The sequence below is a fragment of the Lethenteron reissneri genome, chromosome 13 (genome assembly GCF_015708825.2).
Source record: "Lethenteron reissneri isolate LAM-NWPU_2019-01 chromosome 13, ASM1570882v1, whole genome shotgun sequence".
Taxonomy (NCBI): domain Eukaryota; kingdom Metazoa; phylum Chordata; class Hyperoartia; order Petromyzontiformes; family Petromyzontidae; genus Lethenteron; species Lethenteron reissneri.
This window is the reverse complement of record NC_083791.1, coordinates 5,537,722-5,561,675: the sequence shown is the minus strand read 5'-3', so window position 1 is coordinate 5,561,675 and position 23,954 is coordinate 5,537,722. Positions and strand designations below refer to the sequence as shown.

At 50.2% G+C, this 23,954-nt stretch overlaps 1 protein-coding gene across 1 annotated transcript in view; it reads right to left on the bottom strand.

The window, feature by feature from the left end:
- Positions 1-6,105: 6,105 nt before the first annotated feature.
- Positions 6,106-23,954, bottom strand: part of C2CD2L (C2CD2 like) — a 92,184-nt gene continuing 74,335 nt past the window's right edge. Inside the window, exons 9-15 of the mRNA XM_061550902.1 lie at positions 22,554-22,618; positions 21,718-21,866; positions 17,361-17,535; positions 15,869-15,988; positions 14,150-14,283; positions 12,508-12,877; positions 6,106-11,147 (exon numbers count right to left, since the gene is read on the bottom strand). Of these exons, the coding sequence (XP_061406886.1) occupies positions 10,897-11,147; positions 12,508-12,877; positions 14,150-14,283; positions 15,869-15,988; positions 17,361-17,535; positions 21,718-21,866; positions 22,554-22,618 (1,264 nt within the window). The 3' untranslated portion in view covers positions 6,106-10,896. The remainder of the gene's footprint in view (positions 11,148-12,507; positions 12,878-14,149; positions 14,284-15,868; positions 15,989-17,360; positions 17,536-21,717; positions 21,867-22,553; positions 22,619-23,954) is intronic.

Here is a 23,954-nt window from a genome sequence, read left to right as displayed (position 1 = left end):
TACCCTTTCAACTGGTACAAAAACTGACACCTTTATACAAGGAATCATGTTTTCAATAACCACAACACAAGCAGTCAAAATGCAAACAAAAAGAAACAACTCTGATGATGATAATGATATGCACTGTCCTTGAAGTTGATTGGTCCACACCCGAGACAGCTTTTCTTAGAGCCTAGTCTCCATTGGTGTTGGACCAATCAACTTTAAGGACAGTGCATATCATTATCATCATCAGAGTTGTTTCTTTTTGTTAGCATTTGACTGCTTGTGTTGTGGTTATTGCAAACATGATGCCTTGTACAAAGGTGTCAGTGTTTGTACCAGTTGAAAGGGTAAAAACCTACTACTATATTTTGCCACTGGTAAATAAGATGTCTCATAGGATAGGCCAATAGTCCATAATTGGCAATAAGTAACGGCAAAGCAGTTATAAGTGACTCAGACTTGTGCGCAGTCGTGTATACATTACACGACTTGCTCTGAAGGCATTCACCTTCAGCGAGCGTGATGCCGATCACACAACGCGGTTCGAATTCGACCCTGGATCGATGGCTGTGCCATCGCCGCACACGCGGTCGAATAAAAAGCAAGGGACAAGTCCTCACTTACTAACAACTCCTCTATCATTTTTCATTGCTGGAGGGCTTGCCCCCCTCTATCCTGGCTCCGACATTGCCTACGACTGGGGGTGGGGGTCATCTTGGGTCGCTGCGCGCTGTTGTGTTAGCAGTGCTGGACAGCGTGGACAGATTTCTGTCACCTGCTACGATCTTAAACCCGGTGGTGTTGGGGGGGAGGCTTTCATCCAGCAGTGGATTGACAGAGGGCTGCAGTTAATTCATATTATTTCCAGAACAGCATTAATATATATGGTGGGAATGCTGTGTTTCTAGTAGTTTCCACAAGCCACTTCAATGTTGGTGCAGTGATAGTTAATGGGATTTTAATCGAGGGCGGAGTTTGCGGGTGGTGGTGGGGGGGGGGCACGGGGCGGGGGGGTCAAAGTCCCGCCAAAACTGTACACCTTGATGAATTTCTGTTCAGTAGTTTATAATTAAGATTTAAAATAAATGTGTTATATGCACCTGCGATTTATAATGTGAGACAAAACGAACCCCTGACCCCCCCCCCCGCCCCCGAAATATAGAGGTCAAACTCCGCCCATGGTTTTATTTATTATCAAATTGGGAGTCCATTCAGATCTGCCCTTGTGACCGATCAACCTCGTGTCGGGGGCTCTTTAACGCCAACTTCACAGCAGACTTTAGTAAAGCCACCAGAGAATTTGCCCCGTCGGGCTGTAACATTCATTTACTCGCCAAGCTCATAGCAAACAATAGCAACCCACTGGCACCTTAGCTGTGGACATTGTGTGTGCATTTTAATTCTTGGTTCTTTCGGTAAAGTCACGTAGAAGGGAAACAATAAAATAATAAAAATAATAAACAATTAAATTGTCACGACGTTTCGACTGCAACACAAGCAATCATCATCAGGTGTGAAAACCACAGCAAGAAATTTTAAAAAAAGTGGCGGTTTTTTCTTAACGTTACCGAAAGAACCAAGAATATGAATCCCTGCAGTCACTAAAGCTTTAAATCGAAATGTGTGTGCATTGTGAAGGTGTGGCCTGTGACCAAATCACTCGGAACGCAGCCGATCTCGGAAGCTAAGCAGCCTCTAGCCTGGGCAGCACTTGAACGGGTGACACCGCCGTTCATCGACACGTGTTGTATGCAATGCATTGGCTGCAGAGCTCGGTGCATAAGAATACACTCAGTCCCCATTGTAAGTGTACCGTGCTCCAACATCCATGCTGCCGTCATGACTACCGTGGCAAAGTATGGTCAAATAATGCCCGTGTATGCGTGGAAGGCCCTCATCCAGCAGCGGATTGACGGGAAATGCGCGTGGAATTGCAGAGACATCGACAGAGAACACACAAAGAGCCACCGTCGCACGCTGTCGTGAGTGACACTTTGTATTCATATCAATCGGGTTCGAGATTCCAGAGCAAAATTCGAGCTTCTCTTTCCGTTTCAGTCACCACCACCACCGTACTCATCCGTCCACACGCCACGACACAAACATTCCCCATGTCAGCCACTCTTACTTCGAGAAGGGGGCGCGCGTGGCTGCCGATGCCTCCCCGCGGTGTTTTACAAGCGCATCACGACGAGTCGAAATTTAATTTTCGGTTAGGCTACGTGACGATCCGACCCACGTGCGTGTCGTCAAGACCCCCACCCACCCCTCCTCCCTTCCAACCAACCCAACGTAGCCAGAGCAATTTGTCACGCGGTGTGACCTGGGGCTGGGGGTTTTACCGACGCGTCGATTGTTATCGTCGGAGCTCGCCGCCGAGTCGAAGGGGCAATCGTCACGACCCAAACATCGATCGCGAGTCGTGATAAGCGCCTCCAAAAACTGACGCGCAGAGTCAAACGCGTGGCAAGCAGAGCAGAACAACGCAGTCCAGCGAGGGCGTGCCAGCCCCTGGGTAATGTACACGCAAGCGACGCGAAATTAAACTCAGATCCGAGATTAAAGCACGGACATCATCAGCAGCATCGGCAGCTTCATCATCAATCAGCAGCAGCAGCGCGCACGTTTCTCCAGCATTGGGGAGGGTGCAGTCCCGAGCTCGTGAAGGCAATAAACGAGGGGATGGAGTGCAATGTGCTGGACGGGAATAGTCGCACGAAATGTCAGCTGCGTTTCAGTTGAAAACCAAGCGACCACTCAGCATCAGCAGGGCGCGTGTTCAGAACGTTTTGAAAATGCACATTGGGGAAAGGCCTCTCTTTGACAGATGACAAGTGTGCGAAAGCGTTGATGCGATGAATAACGCAATCGTGTAATGTATCCACGTGTTCCTCAACGTGAGTGACACGGTCAGTTCTTAATTTCATCCGGAACAATCCGGAACGCTGTTCCAGGAACGATGATGGCACACCACATCCATCTCGTATTTTATTTTATCCCAATAATTGTATTTATTTATATAAACATTTTCATAGGATTATAGGGACACAGTGTACAATAGTATAAGATGATATTATGGATAGGTGTGCCTTGTACTCTAGTGGTAGTGCCTTACGCCGATAATCCCCGACTCCAAGCCAGCCCGAGCAGTGTTCAGAAAATGATCGAGCGAGCCATAAAGGCTCTGCCACACCGCCATCGCATTCCAACGTACGGCGCACGTTTATGTGCGAATATAAACACATTCCTGCGGAGGGAGCTGGTAGGAACGTTGGGTTGCTCGGTCAATGGCCAGGATCAACGGCGGCGTGGTGTATTCCGCAAATATGCCCGACTATGAGGGCGGGCACAAGCCGGCGTGAGTAGGTTAAACGTTGAGTTTTATAAGGGCACCACGAGGTGACCAGCCCCTCCCCACCCAGCCCCTCCTCACCCTCCCCACCCTCCCCCTCCCCACCCTCCCCTCCCCACCCAGCTCCTCCAACACCCTCCCCACCCAGCCCCTCCCCACCCTCCCCACCCCAGGAGGTAAAACAAACGCCGATGCATCATATCGGTGTGGAAAGCCCAATATCCAGCCGGCCGACTGGCTCCATCGTGTTCCTGCTTACGTGTGTGGGGTGGTGGGTGACGGTGGAGTTCTGCTTTGCGATGACTGCGGGGGGAATGGGGGGGCAACACAAGGAGGTCCGCGCCTCGTACTTCATTCGGACCCGGACAGCACCGGCCGACGCCGCGGGCTATCGCTGCAGCCTTCACGACGCAGAAGACGACGACACGGACACCACATCATCAGCCGACACTCCTCGGGAACCACACATCCAGGTGCACGCGCGGTGTGGATTTTGCCGACTGCGAAATGCGGTTCCGTCTAATTCACAAAGCGGTGGCCATTGCGTCAAAACCAACATTTACGCCTCGTTAGAAATGTGTTTTTGTTTGCGTTTAATTTGTTCTCCTTCTCACGCATCTCCGATAGACGCGGCTGGCTACGTACGGTGCGAAATAATTTCAAGGTACATGCATTTACACGTGCGCGCAACGCATCCGATATAAAGGTTTTGGAAGTAACCCACCAACAACAGAATGTCAGCCCCCCCCCCACTTCCCCCTGCATGGCTGCTGCAGTTACTGATTCTACAAGTGGACATCAACGATGGAACATTCCACGATCTTGCAGGGGGGAGGGAGGGGAGGCGTTTTAGTGTTCGGAAGACCGTTCCACATCAGCAACTGGGTTCAACATGTACACGGGATATGAATGTGCATTCTCGAGACACGGCGAGATACATCGGCTCCACCGAGACAAAGCGATGTGCTGACTGACGCGTGCAGCACACGAAGACGGCCCACGACACACGGTGCTAATTGTAACCATGGCTTAAGTATATCGTTCTTATAATAAGAGGCTATATGGTATTGCTTTCACGATATACATGTACCGTAAATGGTTAAAATATTGGTACGATCCACATTTGGGAATTGCTTTTTTTTTTCGATTGGACAAACATTCAACTTTAATGAAGCCATACAGAACTCGATGTTACGAATCATAATTTGCGGGGTAACTCACGCACATTCGCCTGTTTTGTATTGTACACCTGGGGCGTAGCACGCGGAATGTTTCAACAGAACATCCCTGTTGCATGCTTTTACTAAAAGGCAAAATCTGTCTGAGCAGCGGACATTTTCCTTCAATAACACATGGAAATTCTGGGTATTTTAACCCCATTGGGTGGAGAGTTTCGTGATTAAGGTTCGACGAGGACGAGAGTCCGTCTCCAAGTACGTTGATGTCACACATCGGCCAAAGCTGCTCTCGTGCATTAAAACAATCCCCCCCAAAAATGTGCCAAATATACTCTTAGTTTTTTCGGTAAAGTCACGTAGGTAAAAAATGAAATAAAAATTAATAAAAATATTATTTTATTTTTTATTAATTTTAATTCCATTTTTTACCTACGTGACTTTACCGAAAAAAACTAGGTAAAAATGAAAAAAAAATATTATTTTATTTTTTATTAATTTTAATTTAATTTTTTACCTACGTGACTTTACCGAAAAAACTAAGAGTATGAATCCTTGCAGTCACGAAAGCTTCAAGTCTAGAATGTGGCAAATGTCACCGCTTAGCACTGGTGGCGCATAACGGTGCTGGAGAGATATTAGCAATGCGAATATCGTGCAGTGGCAAATCACAATGCGACTGCTCAATTAAACCTTAGGAGCAACCACACTGATTTCACAGCTGAAACATTGAGGCAACTATTAAGTAAAACATGCTGCACAGGATTGGAATAGAGTCAACCGAACTCTCTGAGATTTAAGTTGTCTGGAGTGAAACGCGATAATCTCACAACAAAGCAAATTCCGCTAAAGGTCACACGTTATTGTTTTTCGATGCCCCAAAAACATGTTTATTTCAACAATCTTTGACATGCATGCATCACATGGGCCCCTTTAATAAACTTTAAACTAAAATCGGCAGCCAACAGCAAAACAGCTGTAGCATTATCCATATAGTGCAAATATCGTCATCACCATCATCGTTTATCATCAATCTTCCACCACTGCTGAAATATAACTCGTCACAAATGTGTTCCAACATTTATCACCGTCGTTCCAGGTGCCAAATTCGTGAAAGTCACTCGATGGTGCCTTTATTTAATCATCACTGGGTAAAAATTATTCCTTTGCGATTAGTCATTCGATAAATTCCATCGGGACTTGCATTTGTGCCTTACGCAGGCGGCGCGCGTAGGCAGGGGCCGCCCAGAGGTCCCTGGAAGCCCGGGGGGGCAGAATGTCACGTGGACTTGACTTGTTCCACACCAACATAGACCCTGATGTGGGCCCCCCTCTGTTGCGTGAGGCGCAGGGAAGATCCCCCCTTTTGCCCCCCTCCCCCCGCTCCACCTGTGAGCGGCCCTCGATGTAGTTAGACTGTTAACAGAAGCGCTTCCATTCCCTCACACGTGGTTAAATGTGTGAACACATTTCGTTAAATCTTTATCTTCGCCACCCAAAAAAATGTACTGATATTAAAAGGAGGCTTTAATGCCAACATTTGATATTTAATCCGCTCTAACAAACTAAATTTCAGATAAATATTTTGTTTAAAAAAATTACAGTTGACTAATTTCTAAATTGGTATACCATATTGAACCCATTTTGAAGTATTTAATTTATTTATGTACAAAATTCACTCTTTCGACGCAAGCAAGCCTCAACGCCCGGCCAGGCCATTTTGGGGTACAATTCATGCCATCGGTCTCCATCCTAAAAATACCGACAGCCAAGGCATCATAAACCCCCCAGTCGCAGTGGCGATGACTAGCCATAGTGCTTACCCCGAACAACACAACATTCAACATTTAAAGACGAAAAAAAACCCACAGATAATATTAACTTAAACCACCGGAATTTCAACATTTGATCACAAGATATTCCCTCACTGGCCACGTGTGTCTCTGTGATGCCACCTTACGAAAGTTCGCCACGGCACAACTTTGCGTGTGACGACGATGGTTTTCGACAAAAGGCCACCAATGCGTGCACCTTTAAAGCCCGTCGGTAATCACTGCAGCTCTCTCTTGCTCTATCTCTCAAGAGAGAGAGGGGGGGCTTAAATCTGAACATGTTAAGGAGCAGCACATTTTCTATTCCACATGCACCGGGAGAAACGGAGCAGGGAAGCAGGATGGGTTAGCGTTCCGCTACGTGAGGTTTATACTCTTCCATACTTCGTACGGCAAAAGCAGGGTGTGGGGGGGGGAACATTGAGCACTGACGTAACTGGGAACATTGCCGAAACAAAACCACACATCAAAACAAACACAACAGACTTGACGAGATAAATGTGAGAAGTTGCAAATGTAAAGTTAAAAAAAGAAAATAATCAACGTCAACTTTATTATATTGTTTTGTTCATATTAAGGTTTCAGTGCAATGTTAAAATTCCCCAACAGCATATGCATATGATAAAAAAAATGAAATCCCAATGCGGACGGGAGATTGCACAATATGCTAAGGTTGGTGAAATATCACAGCTTCTGTGACTGAGATGTTTAAGTGGCATGATCTTGGGTGGTTTATAATCCGACAATTCTGAAAGCGATCAATGCGAATATCTTTACAAGCTCACCAGATATGGATTTAGAAAAATCAATAATATTCACAACGTCTTCAGAAGTGGGTATGTGTTCGTGCATCTGTTATGAATCGACAACCACCGCCCCTCCCACCGATTAAATGGACCGATACACGTTATCGCACGCCTCCGTTAAAAAACCGACTCCCCGCTTGTTATTCGACAACTCTGCCTTGCGTCGTGTTGAATAAACGATTACATGATATAGGTCGACGCCAATATGCACTGTTCAAGAGAAGTGCATATTGTCCATTACAATAGTAAAAAAAAACACAATGCAAAAAAAAGCACTGTTTGGAAAAGGGCGAAGAGGCATTGGAAGTAGACGGTGTGGAAAAACGCGACGAGCGTCACGCCTGCCGGAGAGCGGCCACGGTGAACTGGAAGACCACGCAATCATCGCTCACGTGAGCAACCGCCCCCCCAAGTAGTACTGGCACACGAGTCCGAGCACATGGACGCAGTTGCCCCAGACTGGTGTCGTGTGTAAAACACGCATCCCTCCACTGCCTGCGTGCCCCCCCCCCCACTTCCGCATGATGCGTTGTGACGGGATTTCTCTTCGTTTCACCGAGACTGCCGTGATCCACCCACGTACATCCCAGCCCCCCACCTCCTCGTGCCAACCGAGCGCGAGCGTCACTCGCGGGGGGCCGCGGCCACGATCCACGTGCTGCGTTCTCCTTCCTATGGCTTAGTACCGCGTCCCGTCAACTCAAAGACATGCCCGTCCCGTCAACTCAAAGACATGCCCGTTCCGCTCCCCCCCCCCACTATCGCTCACGCTCCGGTATCCAATAGAATTAACGGACACTTAAGAGCGTTCAATTGGCATTGGTCGCACCTACAGCTGCATCGTCTCCTCCTGCCTGCGTACAAGTCAACAATGTAGTCTTTGTCAAAAAGGCTCGTTTGCACGCGAAAAGCATCGAATCGTTATTTCCCTCGGGCTGTGCATTCGATTACGCTGCGGTGTCGCGTGGATGCACGCTCCAGGCATAGCTGCACAGAGCGGCTCCTTCCCAAAACATGTGTACCCTCCTGACCCCTAACCACCGCAGCACAACACCGAGAGCGGGCTGCCCGGCCACTGCATCACAAACAGGCGCAACGTCGCAACCTCTGTAGTAAAGGTAAAACCGCCGACACTTTTTTGTTTTGGAGAGTTAAGTCTGACAAGTACGTACAGTACTACATCTATACAAACACACACAGCGACTGTGTACACACACAATATACATACGTGAAGAAATCTCCCGAATATCAGGCTGGCTATAGGTTTGATATGATGGGTATTTTTCACGACTATTCTCGTCTCCTTCAGGAGCAACACGAGGCGGCGGCGATTCGTACGATGAAAGCTGCCATTCGGCGTCGCCTCTGCCTGTTTGAGAACGTTGCCTGCGAGCGCCGGCTGCACGGGCACGCTCGGTGGGGGGCAGGGGGGGGGGCGGGGAATTTTCTGTGCCGAGCACCCAGCAGCTACGGGGGGCGGCACTTGGAGAGGCTGGCGCAGGCGTCCTGTGTTAGTCACCTCTCACATCGGCGCTCTCACACTCACACTCTCTCGCACGTGGGCGCGAGGCGTTGTCGTGCGCACGTAGGGGCGCAAGCCACCGCGGGTAGCAAGCCCAGAGGGGGTTGTGCTCGCCTCCCCCGCGGGAGGCTGCCGGGTGGATGGTAACGGCGAGGTGAAGCGGACGAGTACCGCCGCGAAAGCGTTACGCCGATAGTTGTCCTTCCCCCCCCCGCACCCGCGCTTAAGATTATCGCGGTTGGCTAAGTCCGGCGCGAAACAAGTTCAACGTGCTCGGTGATACGGACGCGGCCTTCGGCGACGGGCGGAAATGGGAACTCGCGTGGGCGAGCTTGCGCGGCCGTCAATCCGCCGTAACGCTTTCGCGGTGCTTCTCAGCCCGCTTCACATCGCCGGCAACAACGAGAGAGAAATCCCTCGGCCCGAGTCATCCTCCGTCTCCCTTCGGGGATTCGCGCGCGCGGGTAACGTTCTAGAGAGGAGTGGTTCCATCGCCCCGCAACCGGGCCGCAGCAGAGGTGCCCACCGGGCTCGCTCGCACGTGCGTCAATCGGAGAGTGAGGCAGGCCAAACGAACAGAGGCAGTCGCCAGTCTGTGACCGTCTACGCTAACGTCGGGGAGCGCGTGCCGCCGCGGTGTAAGGGTGAGCGCACTGGAGTTGCATCACAGGGGTCGCCGGTTCAGTTTGATCTCCCGGCGGAGGCAGTTCTTAAATCGTCCCCCCACCCAGCAGTCGAAACGGGTGAGCCACATATTCTTGGTTCTTTCGGTAAAGTCACGTAGAAGGGAAATAATACAATTTGAAAAAAAGTGGCGGTTTTTAAAATTTTCTTGCAGTGGTTTTCACATCTGATGATGATTGCTTGAGTTGCAATCGAAACGTCGTGAGAATTTTATTGTTTTATTATTATTTTATTATTTCCCTTCTACGTGACTTTACCGAAAGAACCAAGAATATGAATCCCTGCAGTCACGAAAGCTTTAAAACAGACCAAATACCCTCTGGAGGCGCTCTCGCGAGCTCCCTCCCTCCCTTCCATCAGCAATGGAGTGAGTTAGTAAATTGAAGGACTGCACCTTTACATCTTTTAGAAAAAATGAAAGGAGTGCAAAATGAATGATTACCATCTGAACATGCACCTGCTAATTGTGTGTGCGTGCGTGTGTTGATGGCGAAAATGCTCGCGCACACACACACGCGCGCACTGTGCGTACGTGCGCTCTCAGTTTACGTGCGACGGGCTGGGTCATTCACACCCTGCTCACACAAAGTAAGACGTTTCTGTAGTGGATGAGTTGAGGGCATGCGTGCACGATCGGGTACATTGTGTCCCTCGTAGTAAAACATTAAAGAACACTTGGCATGCGTTCACACCGTCAACGAGTTGAGCATGCCTTTGGGTAAATTGTTCCTTAATGAAAACTCGCGCATTGCTTGTGCAAAGATGCACACGCGTGCGTGCGGTGCACGAGTACGTCTCGTTTCCCCGTACGGACGCAGAAGGGTTTTGCGCAGGTAATGACGTCATGCCCACGCAAAACGTGTGGGGGGATTCACTCGCGTGCCCCCCTATACGTTTGCATATTCGTGTCAAAAGTTTAGAGCAGAAATCGTGTCGAAAAAGTAACTGCTCGCTGGGGGTTTGGGCTGCCTTGGCCGACATCCTCAGGACGTCTGCGTACACCGCTACGTGCTAGTTTTAAAGTAAAGCATGTGGGCTCGTGCAGTCAGCTGCGGGTGGCACAAAGCCATGCGCGCGTACGCACGCCGTAGTGATAACACTCTGTGCTTCCTGCAACGTCGCTTCTCGTTTCCTTTCAAAAAGACAAAACCTCGGAAGAAGCCACGGCGTGATGCAAACGGAGCCGTCCGTTCCGATGCAGGACCTGCCGGCCATGCCAGGGAGGGGAGGGGGGGGTAAAGCGCCGTTTTGCCACGTCAACTGCAGCGACGCCGGCCGATTACGAACACCACCCGAGCGTTGCGGTTCTCGCCTCTTCGAACACGACTCCCGCGTTTGTCCTTTTTGCTCCGTTTCTTTTTCCCCACGGCGAATGGTAACTTTAATCCGCGGCTTTCGGAAGACCGCCGCGCCGCAATGAGGTCTCTCTGGTCACGTCGGACTTGCGCGAGGAGCGGTCGCGGAGAGTTCTCGCAACCGCCTCCCCCCCACCCCGCCCTCGAGGTCCGCACCGGTCGCCTCGCAGTGTCCGTGCGCCGCTCTACGGTGCCGCCGTCTTGCCGTTCTCCCTGTGCTTCGCCTTGAAGCGCTTGCTCAGCAGCCGCGAGAGCGTGTAGGTCTTGCGGTGCTTGGCCAGCACGTGGCTCAGCCCCGGGCCCAGCGTCTGCGTCTGCCCCGCGACCAGCGTGTGCCCGGGCCCCATGCTGGGCAGGTCGTTGTGCGACTGGCTCAGACCCGCGTCCTTTTTCTTCTTGTGCCGTCGACGGAAGAGTCCACCGTGCAGGAATCCGGCTGCAGAGGGGGAGGTGGTGGTGGGGGAGGGGGGGTGGAGAGCGGGAAGTGATGTTAACTACCTCGCCTGGTATGCAGGAGGTCGTGGATACGATCCTGACCCTGACGCCTGCTGTATATTTGGAGTTTGCATGTTTCTCTCCCCCGTGGTCGCGTGGATTTTTCTCCAGGTTCCTCCGGTTTTTACCTCCAGATTTAGAAACATTTCGCTGCTATAAATGTGCACGTGATAAGCCACTTCGTTGAGTTATCATTTGTGGCCAGGTCGCTTCTGAAAAAGAGCTCTATAACTGAGTGGAGGCCTTACCTAGTCAAATAAAAATGAAAAAGTTTTAATAGTTTATAGGGAGAGAGTAGTTAAACATAATGAACATTTACATCCGTCAGCTATTACCTTGTGTACTGCTTTTTGTGCTTAATTTGTTGTCCTTCGTCACAACTATTATTAGCACAGTTGGACTATGTACGGTGCGAAAGAAGTTCAACATATATACATGCATACACACTTACATACATACGTGGCACCTATCCAAGAAAGAACTGGCCAATAACAAGGGGGAAGACTAAGCAACCATCCCAAGCAAGATCCCACGTAAAAAAATAGTTTCAACTCCACTAAGCTGTCCTGGATAAAAAAAAATGGATGTCAATTAAACTCCACTTATTCATGGCACTATTACCCACAACTCCCAGTATCCGACCGCCGAAAAGTACATACGCGCCGTACCATCTGTTTCATAGTGGACGTTCGAAATCCCTTGACATTCGAAAATGAGCAGACTACTAAGCGCAAGCGACATGGCCCATTTGGCAATTTAGAAAAAAAAATAACACTCAAATTCCCAACTGGGATTACAGGTAGCGACAATCATCGCCCAACTACTGGCAGACTCACGCCCCCGCTTGTAGGCCGGTGCTAAGTTACCATGTACTGCACAAAGACAGCTGCCACTACTGGGTCCACTTAGAGTGTTTGACATGTGACGCGCTTTGAGTTGCTGGGGCATTTAACCCCTTTCCCGTTCCTATGACGTACATGTACGTCGTCAGTTTTTCTTTATCGGTACCGAGGCTCCCACAAGGCCATGCGGGGAGGGCGTGTGGCACAGTATGTTGCCAGCGGTCGTGTGGCTACAGTTTTCTGCGGTGAGTACAATGTCTTTAAAAACAACGGCGCCACGCCTCCCTATATAAAATTACCGCTGAACCGCTTCGCGCGTTCCGAGGTTCAGCGGTGAACGGGTCCCACCCTGCAACTTGCAGTCGTCCCGGAACGGGAAAGGGGTTAAGTGCCAGAAAACTGCAAACATTATTAACATTATTATTCTGCCGCTGCTGCTCTAGGGAGGGGAGGCCGCACCCTTGTGCTCCTTGAGGCTGCCGGTCTCGAAGCCCACAGTGGATCCGCGCTCCGAGTCGGCGTCCGACATGGACGGCTGCCCTCCCGCCGCCACCGCTGCCGGAGAGGACGACGCCGCCCCGATCGTCGCCGCCGCCGCCGCCGTTGCCGCGTCCAGCGACGAATCTCCCGTCGAGTTGGCGGCCGGCGGGGATTGTGGGCCGCACAGCGCCAGCTGCTGTACCGACGACGGCAACGAGGAGGAGGATGTGGTGGCGGCGGAGGGGTGGTGGTGGTAGTGGTGCGGAAGCGGAGAGGGCCCCGCGTCGTCGCCGTCCATGTTCATGGAGTAGAGTTGCGAGAGGGCCGCCTCGTCCTGGATTAGCGGCATCTGCGTGGGGAGCGGCAGGGCGGTGGGAGGGGCAGGTGCAAAGTCACCGCACGCGCCGTATTCAATGAATGCCTTTTTTATTATATTTTTACATTAATTAATAAGTGAATGTTTTCTTTTTTGTGTGTGTGTGGTATCGTAATAATTAGCGCACTGGACGCTTGGTTTGATTCCATCTCCAGGGGCGGCAGTTGAAACAATGGTGCGAGTTTCTGAAGTCCGCACCCTCCCACTGCCTCTGGGCACCCACCGCGGTATAAAGGGGTGCAACCGCGGTTAAGTAAGTCGATCGGCAGGTCCAGTACGGTGGGGTAAAGTGTCGGTATATTCCCTCCTCTACCAAGACCATCTGGGCCAGTGTGGAAGGGTAGGCCCGGTAGCCTCTCGAGGGGATCTCCACCGCTATTATCGTCGAGGCCCTTTCCACAAGCAGTGGTGTGAACAAGCAGCTGGAAGGCAGTACCGCCTCACGTCTGACATGTTTGCTGGCAGATTTCCCCGCTTTCCTTCCCTCCAATCAAATCGTGTGTGCACTTGATACACGCGCGATTCTTACAGCGCAAGGCTGTCATGAAGGCGCTACGTTTCACAGACACGGTCCGTGCGGTAGTTTTGCAGTCGGGGGCGATGATTGCTAAGCGTCGTGTTTTCCCAAGAGGGTAACTTTTAAAATTTTTTATAAATTTGCACGACCAGTGACGCCGGCACAAACGACCTCCGCTTTTACGAATCGCGTCATGGCATCTTCAACGTCCACCACGAAGCAGGCAGGCAGATTTGGTGCCAGAAAGGTGCCATGTGTTTAAGCAAAAAATGTAATGGACATCAACTTGACTTTTAACACACCCCGCAGTGTTAACCAGGGTGGACAATGTGCCTCGATCCCCTACCCTCAGCGACGGGCGGCAAACTCGCACTCCATGGCCGCGGTGGCGAGATGTTAACTACCTCGCCTGGAATACAGGAGGTCGTGGGTTCAATCCCGACCTTGCCGCCTGTATATTCGTGGTCGTGTGGAATTGTCTCCGGGTCCTCCGGTTCAGAATGAACATCATGCGTTCAGAGTATTTGACTGCTGTAAATTTACACGTGATAAGCCACTCCGTTGAGCTGTCATTTGTGATAGCCAGGTCACTTCTGAAAAAGAGCTAGTGGGGCCGTACCTGGCAAAAAAAAAAACAGTTTTAGTTTTGTCTTATTCCACCACCGCTGCCGGAGCGCGTCACGTGGCTCGCACCCCACGGCCCCCCCCACCCCCCCCACCCCGGTCACCTTGGACACGCCGGAGATGATGAGCGTGCTGCGCTTGGTGGGCGTCGCTTTGGTATTCCGCAGCGCCGACTCCGTCAGCTGCCTGATGGCCGTCTCCGCCACGGCGTCCATCCCGTTGTGCTGCAGCGCCACGTCTGGTTGGGTCGGCCGACAAGGTCAGAGGGTCATGGCCGCCCCCGCCCCCACCCCCCCCGCCGGGCGGACAATCGTCACCGAGCGAGCGTTAACGCGCAGCTCTGTTGTGGAGTCGTCGCAGATATCGACTCGGTTTGGATGGTTAAGGATCTTTAGAAACTGAAATACACCTCGGGAAAAGAACTGCAAGTAGTCCAAAATTTGAGAAGAGCAACACACGCACGGTTCACCAGAATGACAACTATGAAGAGGAACGCAGGCCCGGAGATTTTTAAGGGGAGGGATATTACTGGCGGCGGGTGTTGACGACGTCCACTACAACCAATCACATGCAGCATCCCACGTGACCTGGGGCTCAAGGCCCGAGAGTCAGCGCTGAGATGCCGCACCAAGGTGTGCAACTTTGCTCGAGCAAAGAGTTCCTCTTCCGGGTTCATATTCCAGGCCCGTTCCACGGCACGTCTGAACATCGAGCCGAAGGACCAGGTGTGCGGGTGCCAGATCATTTATCCACCTCGATGATGATGATGAGAGTACAAGTAATACAGTAAAACCTTGGATTGCGAGCATAATTCGTTGCGGAAACGTGTTTGTAATCCAAAGCACTCGTATATCAGTTGTGATCACGTGACGCTCGGCAGACAAAGCGTATACACGTACTACTCGTATTGCAAGACCTCGCTCGTTTATCAATCAAGGTTTGACTGTATTTAAAAAAAAATAATTTAAACACGCTTTAATGAAATGTACCGTTCTAGTAATGGAAGAACTCCACGACTCCAGGAAGTGGCCCCGAAGCTTGCCATAACGTAAAGAACCGTGGTGATTTACAGCCAACGTCAGTTGAGCGTGGACAATTAAACCCAAGCCGAAACATAACAAAAAAAAAAATTTTTACAATTTTTTTTTTTAATGATAGAATATAGTAGTGAGTAGTGTCATCAGTACGACATAAGTATACCAAGTTTCCAGTCGATACCACATTGGAAAGTGGGTTAAAATTGAGTTACAAGATTTGAGGATACAACAACAACACACAGAGTGAGTTAATAGAAAGCGTGTAAAAAGGAACAAGGCTAATATAACCCGATGGGGCTGAGATGAAGACAAAAGCCAAGCACAAGTTAGGAGCAGGGCCCAGAATAAGGGGACAAAGATCCCCTGTAGAGCCTTAACAGACTGTTTGGGACAAGTGCTGTTAGCGAGCACACTATGAAGGTCGGCATGGGACACGACGGGGTGAGTGGCCAGAACCACAGTCCGACTGCCTGTCTCCCTAGAGGCGACGTTTCCACACCGCACCAGGTGCTTATTTGAGGCTAAGCCAACCTAGATGAGGCCCAGGACCGGTTCAGATAATAGTCACTGGTGTTGGCCGTGAGCGGGAATCGAACTCCGATTGCCGGGTTCTTAGCGCAGCACGCTAACCACGACACCACCGCTCCCCCCCCCCCCACGCGCACGCACATACGATGCGGGTGGAGGCAGAAGATGCAGGAGAACGAGACAGGCGCGTGGGGCAGGGTGCAATGACAAGAGCACGAAGCGGTGTTAGGCGCACAGCGGGACAGCGGTGGAACGGACCTGTGCACGCGGCGGAAGCGGCGGTGGCGCCGCCTTGCGACTCCCCCGCCGCCGGCCCCTCCTCCTGTACGGTGTTCTTCTCCGTCACCGTGACCTTCACGGGCGAGCGAGCCGGCGAGTCTGCACGCGCGTGCGCCCGACGAGAGCCGACGCAAAACGGCGTCATCGAGCGCCGAAGACAAACGGTCGCGTGTCCCGTGACAGGCGCGACGTAAACAGTGGACGCGAGCCGGTGGTGGTCAACACAAAAGCAAACAAAGACAAAGATCAACCCCCCCCCCCCTCCCTTATAGCTTGAACATGCTTCATAGATGCTGCATGCGAGGCTCTAAGGAAAGCTGTCTCGGGTGTAGACCAATCAATTTCAAGGACAGTGCATACATTATCAGTTTTTATTTGCATTCCGACTGCACGTATTGTGGTCAATGCAAACATGACTCCTTGTAAAAAAGGTGTCAGTTTTGTTGCCAGATAAAAGGGTAAAAAACCAATTATCATGCTGCATGCCGTTAGCATGTAGCATCGATGAAGCCTGGGCACGGCACACGAGGGGAGGGTGGCCAGCACCACACCTGACCACCTTTGTTTCCCGAGTGGCGACGTTGATACACTACATCAGGGACTAATTTTGAGGCCGTGTCGATCTATGGAAGGTACAGGACCGGTTCAGATAAACGTCACTGGTCTTAGCCGTGAGCGGGAATCGAACTGGGGTCGCCGGGTGGGTTCGCAATGCAGCGTGCTAACCGCTGTGCCACCACTCCTCCAAGTGTTCGGTGAAAAACGCAAACCTCTTCGGCCTCCCACCGAATCAACCGCTATATGCGCCCAATCTCGCCAGATCTCAAAAGCTAAGCTGGGTTGATAATGATGAGTACTTGGATGGGAGGCAACCGAGGAATTACAGGTGCTGTAATATAATAATAATTTATAAAGCGCCCTTAAACAATCGTTCTCAGGGCTCCCAGATGGCCAGGAGATGGCAGCATAGCAACGGATCCTTAAATCTATGTGTGGGGTGCTTTGAGCGTGAGCCCCTTATATGTGTGGGCTTTTATCCTCGTACTCCACTTTCCTTCCAGAGAGCAAACCCTGATTCATAGAAACATCTGTGTGTGTGTGTGTTCACGTGGTGAAATCAAGGCACAGGAGTGATGCTAACAAGGATGAACAGAGCGCCAGACAGCTAAAACACAGGAAGGTGGGCACAACGGTGCCATCCATCCGGTAATTTCACCCGTAACATCATCTGGGTCTATCCCATGAGACCTCCTGCCACAGCGAGACCTTCCACACTTGGGGCGACGGCTTGAAAGTGATTCCGGCCTGGCACAAGTGCCGTGACGATATCGCCGCCACTTAGCGGCGAGCGGCAGCAGCCGTTTTTGGTTGCTGCAGTGCTCACAAGCGTGCACGCACGCGTGTGCATGCGAGCGTTCATGCACGTGCGTGCGTTCACACGCGTGCGTGCGTGCGTTCACGCGTTGCTCACCACTGGGCGTACCGCGCCCCGCGCGCGTCTGCAGCGTCGTCACGGTGGTCACAACGGTGCCGTCCGCCATCACCGTGCGCTCCATCTCCACCTTCTTGCTGGGAGTGGCGGCCGGGCGACCCGAAACCACCAGCGTCCCTGGGGAGCGCGCCTCCCCACCCTCCTGGTAGCACAGCTGCCACACAAAGACAAAGATACACGCCCCCCCGTACAGCCTTCATAGACCGCTGGGGCAAGTGCTGCTGCTACGAAGGCCGGCACGGCACGCGAAGGGGATGTGGGTGGCCAGTACCACGCCCGGCCGCCTTTGTCTCCCCAGTGGCAATAATAACACATCGCACCAGATGCTCATTTCAGGCTGAGTCGATATAGGAGAAGCGCAGGGCCGGTTCAGATAATCCTTACTCGTGTTAGCCACGAACGGGAATCGAAGCCAGGTCACTGGATGCGTAGCGCAGCGCGCTAAGCGCCACACCACCGCTCCGCACAGCTGCCACAAGGTTGCGAGTTCAAATCTTGGTTGTCTAATGTGTGATTTTAGACACGCGTTCTGTAGAGGGCGCTCTTGCCTCTGGATTTGATTGAATTGAATGCTCTCGCGAGGTGCCTTTAGACTTGGGGAGTGCGTTAGCGTAAGGTGATAAGGTCTTTTTAAAGTTAATGATCATGTTGAGGCCGGGAAGACTTGGTCAAAATTGCAAACCAGGTGCAAGATCAAAACCACTGGCTCAACAGAAGGGGCTTTCTGGTAGTTTACAGGAGGTCTCAAAGTGGCAATGCTAGCGGCTGCAAGAACCGCTGAGCTGTACAATGCAGTGGCACTCAACTGGCATAGCGCCCCCCCCCCACAACCGCTGCCCCTCCCCTCATCACCCCACCCACCGTCCAGAATGGACAACTATGGTTACTGTGCCCCTACGTTAACACAAACATTAAACAGATTCAATTTATTTTTTAAAACCCATTTTGAGGTCTCAAGGGAGTGAAAGGGGGGCGGGGATCAACACGATCCATCCCCCCATGGATCCATCACTGGCAACGTGGCGCCAATGTTCCCCATTAGCTGCCAACATTTCTCCTGCACAGTATCCATGGTGCAGCCTGCGCCGCCCACTGAAAGGCTTTGTGACATCCTACGGTAGTGGTGGGGGGGGGGGGGTGCGGGGAGAGTCACGTCCTACGGATTGGAGACTGCTGCTAGAGTACAAGCATTATTGTGCTGGTCAGAGGAACGTTACATCATTGGGTTGGAGGCTTCAAGCCACTTCCGTTTTGTTAAATTTCCCACCGGGCTCCGGCGTGGTTACCGCCGCGTCGTCGCTACTCTGTCCGACGCGGATTAATTATAGAGAGAGCATGCAGCAAGTATGCGTGCACACGTGGCAAGCTGGGTGGTTCTGAACAGAGAATGTGTGTATACTGTAGATACGAATATTCATAAAACATAATCAACGTTTTTGGGTTTAGATCGCGTTATTTATAAATATGTCGTAACCCTCCACCACCCGACACGGCCAATCAGTAAAAAAGTGTCACGTTGACAAAAGACAATTAGTTCACTGCTTTAGCCCACCGGTGTGTTGAAGCGAATTGCCCGATGATGCTGGATGCAATTACCAGCGAAACGTCGTACTCAAATTGTAAATTGTTGTGGTTTCACGCTTCAACACACCGGTGGGCTAAAGCAGTGAACTAATTGTCTTTTGTCAACGTGACACTTTTTTACTGATTGGCCGTGTCGGGTGGTGGAGGGTTACGACACATTTATAAATAACGCGATCTAAACCCAAAAACGTTGATTATGAATAATATTAGTCACGAAAGCCTACGTGTTAAACATTCATAAAACAGCTATGAAGTACATTCAGCACGAGTAGGTTATATCACACAATCAGCTACCTTCATCATCATGGGACCTCCTTTGCCAGTACCAAAATATGAGAATAGGTTTACCCCTTTTTGCTGGCAACAAAACAGCTGTGTTAAGATGTTAAAACACCAAACCGAAACCTTTTACAGGGAATCATGTCTGCATTAACCACAATGCTTGTGGTCAGAATGCAAACAAATAACGTACTCAGATAATATATGCATTGTCTTTGAAACTGATTGGTCCACAAGCTGTCTCTGGTGTGGCCCAATCAGTTTCAAAGCAAATGCATATACTGTCAGAGTATGTTTTTTGTTTGCATTCTGACCACAAGCATTGTGGTTAATGCAGACACGATTCCTTGTAAAAGGTTTCAGTTTGGTGTTTTAATATCTTAACACAGCTGTTTTGTTGCCAGCAAAAAGGGGAAAACCTATCCTCAATCAGCTACCAATCACAGGTATCGCATATGTCCTAATTGTAGGTGTCACAATTAAGTGATCTGTCGATTCATGTTTAAGCTCATGATGCTCGCACCGTATCACACGAGTAAGAATCGATGGCTTTCAAGTCGCATGTTTTGGAGTGGTGCGACTGCGGTGGGTGCATCGTGCTTTGAACCCGGAGCCCCGAGTTCTATTCCTGGACACGGCTAACATTAGTGACACGCGATACGTGAACCGGCCCTTTCACATGAGCCACACTGATCAGCGTGGTGAAATATGGTTAAGCGACCCCCATCAGCGACCCCCGTCACCGACACGGCTTGTGGGGGCAGGGTCTGCATTCAGCAATGAAACTAAACAAAAACACTAAACTATTTTTATTTTTTCCAGGCAAGACCCACCGAGCTATGTAGCTCTTTTTCAGAAGCGACCTGGCCACAAATGATAGCCCAATTAAGTGGCTTATCATGTGTAAATGTATAGCAGCCAAATACTCTAAAACACACGTTGATTCTAAATGTGGAGGGAAAAACGGAGGACCTCGAGAAAAAGCCACACGACCACGGGGGGACAGAGAGACACGCAAACTCCAAACAGGCATCAGGGTCGGGATTGAACCAAAAACCTCCTGCATACCAGGCGAGGTAGTTAACATCTCACCACCGTGGTACCAAACATATTGACAAAGGGCTGTACACAACTCTGTGTTGGGTCCACACGACCCTCCCCCCCCATCCAGCCACGAGAGGCAGCGACATTAATCACGGTGTAATTTGTTTTGATCAATTATTGTACAGAATCACGACTCTGAATCGGGAACATACATACACGGCGGGTGAAGTGTTACATCCACAGACTGCTCAAGGGGGCGGGTAAGGTATGTCGCGAAGGGCTGGACCAGATATCAATCGCCACGGATATCAGCTAGCAGACACAGATCTACAAAACCTTCCAAGGTAGGCGGGCAGTCCAGAACTTATTTAGGGTGCAGTGGTGGCGAGATGTTAAATACCTCGCCTGGTATACAGGAGGTCGTGGGTTCGATCCCAACCCTAATGCCTGCTGTATATACAGAGTTGGCGTGTCTCTCTCCCTGTGGTTGCGTGGATTTTTCTCCTCCAGTTTATCCCTCCACATTTAGATTCAACATGGGATTCGAGTATTTGGCCACTATAAAGTTCCACATGATAAGCCACTTCATTGGGCTATCATTTGTGGCCAGGTCACTTCTAAAAAAAAATAGCTAAAAGCTTAGTGGGCCTTACCTGGTAAAATAAAAAAGTTGTACTTGATATTTTTTTTATTAATGTAAGAAGAACAATCAATGCAGTTTTATTTTAAACATCAAAACAATACCAATTTTCTGGATGTGAAGAAGGGTTGGAGGGCATTCACCCACCCATCACCCCACCCTTTGAACCGCCACCGTCAATCAGGGCTGGGAATCACACTCGTATCTCCGGAGTTAAAAATGCAGCACGTCAACGACTGTGCCACCCCAAATGTGGAAGAACAACACGGTCTAAATTCCCACCGTGTGCACAGCTGGTGCTGTAGTAAAGCCTGGGCTCTTCTCTATGAGTTTTCCTTCCACCCAGTCTTGCCGTTTGCAGCGAGGTGAACTCAGCCCCACTGGCAGCTCCATCTCGGGAGAGGGGAACTCCCCCACAGCGCTCAGAGAATCAGCAGAGCGTGCCAAGATGAAACTAAAGTAAAACTATTTAAAACTAAAAAAAAAGTATTCTTCCAGGTAAGACCCACTGAGCTATATGGCTCTTATTCAGAAGCGACATATGATAGCTCAACGAAGAGGCGTACAATCACGTGGACAATTGTAGCAGCCAAATACTCTAAATGCATGTTTCTAAATTTGTAGTGAAAGACCGGAGGACCCGGAGAAAAATCCACACGACCACGAGGAGAGAGACACGCAAATTCCAAATATACAGGCGTCAGGCTCGAACCCACGACCTCCTGTATACCAGGCGAGGCCGTTAACATCTCGCCACCGCGTCGGTAGCAGCAGGAGCACCACACGCACCTCTAGGGTGACGTTGGCGGCCGCTGCCAGGGGTGACGGGGTTCGATCGGTCGGGCTTGCCGTCGGGGGCAGCAGGGTGAGGGTGTGGCGTCCGGACGGCAGCGCTCTGCCCACGTCCAGCGGCACCGCCGCACGGCCGATGCACACGCCTGCGGGGACACGCGCGGGCGGCAGTGGCAGCTGTCGACGGCGGCTCTCGCGGGTACCCGCACGCACGCGCATTCCGACGAGCAAGCCGGCACGGGGTGGGGAGGCCTGCGATTAACTTGTCAATTATCACTGGTGCTACAGAAAGCACAAATGCGGCGAAATATTCTCGTTCCCTCTACACAAGTATGTGGTTCCAGTACTTGTATTCCGAACATTTTCATTCTCTTTCCGAGTTCAAACCACAGCAGCCCTTTTATAATGTTTCTACATCAGTAATGTTCTTATTTCTTTGTTCCTCAGCCTTTGGTACGAACGATTATAGCAGCATACAGTCTCTAAACTCTGCCGCACACACAAGATTTTTTCATTTCCCCTGTTTTTGTCGTTTTAAATATGCGTGTTGTCATCAGAAAACCAGACACGCACCGTCAACTCACGACAATTGATAAAAGCAGCTTAATCACGAGCACCTACCCAGATTCAAACCCAGGATTCTCGGCAGAGTCACAGCTCAAAGCTCTGACCTCTGAGCCACCGAAACTACCTCTACAGGTTTTTTTTGTTACAAGCATACAAGCAGGTCGTGCCGTACGCCGCAAAGCCAACAGACGTGGGGCACTGCACAGATGTCCGGCACCGGCGAGTTGCACACGCAGTGGCCAAAGGCGGCCCTTGGGTGGACGTACCTTCCTTTCCCTTGGAGGTGTCCAGCAGCCGCAGTCGGATTTCCCTGGAGCGCGTGTTCAGGTCACTGGGAATAGAAGCCGGTCGGGAGTAAACACGTATCGGCCGTCGATGACGATAATAATCCCCCGCATTTGTGCTACACGGCAATTGCGTGGAACAAGTTGAACGCAGCAGTGGCCTGCGTGTGGGCATTAGCCTGCGAGTCGTGCTGATGTTGCCATTTGTTATTCCGATTAAGTAATTTGCGAGTACAGTAATATTTTAATTTTGGCATGATTTGGACCATGCCTGCAAGCTGGGCTCGTTACTGGCAGAGCAGCGCATTCTTAGTTTACGATTCTAAAGACAAACGATCAGTGGGTATTCCTCTGCACAAGGAAATCTTGACTTTGGTCACTGTTAATTGTTTTTTTACCCTTTTTTTCTGGCAACAAAACGATGACGCCAAAATACGCACATCTGGTCCAACACCATGTGAGACTAGGCTCTGAGAAAAGCTGTCTCTCGGGTGTGGACAAATCAATTTAAAGGACAGTGCATACATTATCAGAGTTGTGTTTTTTGTTTGCATTCCGACCGCAGGTATTGTGGTCAATGCAAACATGACTCCTTGTAAAAAAGGTGTCAGTTTAGTTGCCAGATAAAAGGGTAAAAAACCAATGATCATATTTTGCTACTGGCAACGGAGGTTCCAATAGTGGTTTGGTCACTGTGTTAACACGTGTTTTCTTAGGTAATTTATAAATATAACAATGATTATTGACAGCCCTTTGTCAATTCACCATTGGTCGTGGGAGATTGTTTGACCGTACTTCACCCCAATGATCAGTGTGGTTTGGTGCAGGCAATAGTTTGGTCTCCACTGATCATGTTAGGAGTGGCCAGGAATTGAACTCTAGGTTAATAGTGCACTGCACCGCTTGCTCCTTCCTGATCAGATGTGTTTTGTTACATTATTTAAAAAAAAAACTTTCTATTGCAAACAATGCGATGCATTAGTTTCACAATCAGTTTCTCTTTCCTGGTTTCAATTTGTATTCTAATCTTCTGGCTAAGCTCTTGGCAATGAAGCAGCGAAGCTTTCTAGATTGCTTTTTTTTTCAAATTTAAGCCTTTTCAAGCCCACTGAATTTAAAAATGATGCCTCCCACTTTAATTAAACCTTCCACCTGCTGTGTATCTTTGCCCACTCCAAATAACAATAATAATTTGGTATATTGTTTCGACAAAAGGCAGTGTGTTTATGAATGACTGCGGTGATAATGAACTTTCAGTATTGGCTCATGTGCACAATGGTGACATTGGTACAATCTTTCTCTGCGAGTATGACCGGATGAATAGCGACTGATAAGCTCAAGCCTAAATCAGTTTAGCCAAACCATGATTTCAGATGATGTACA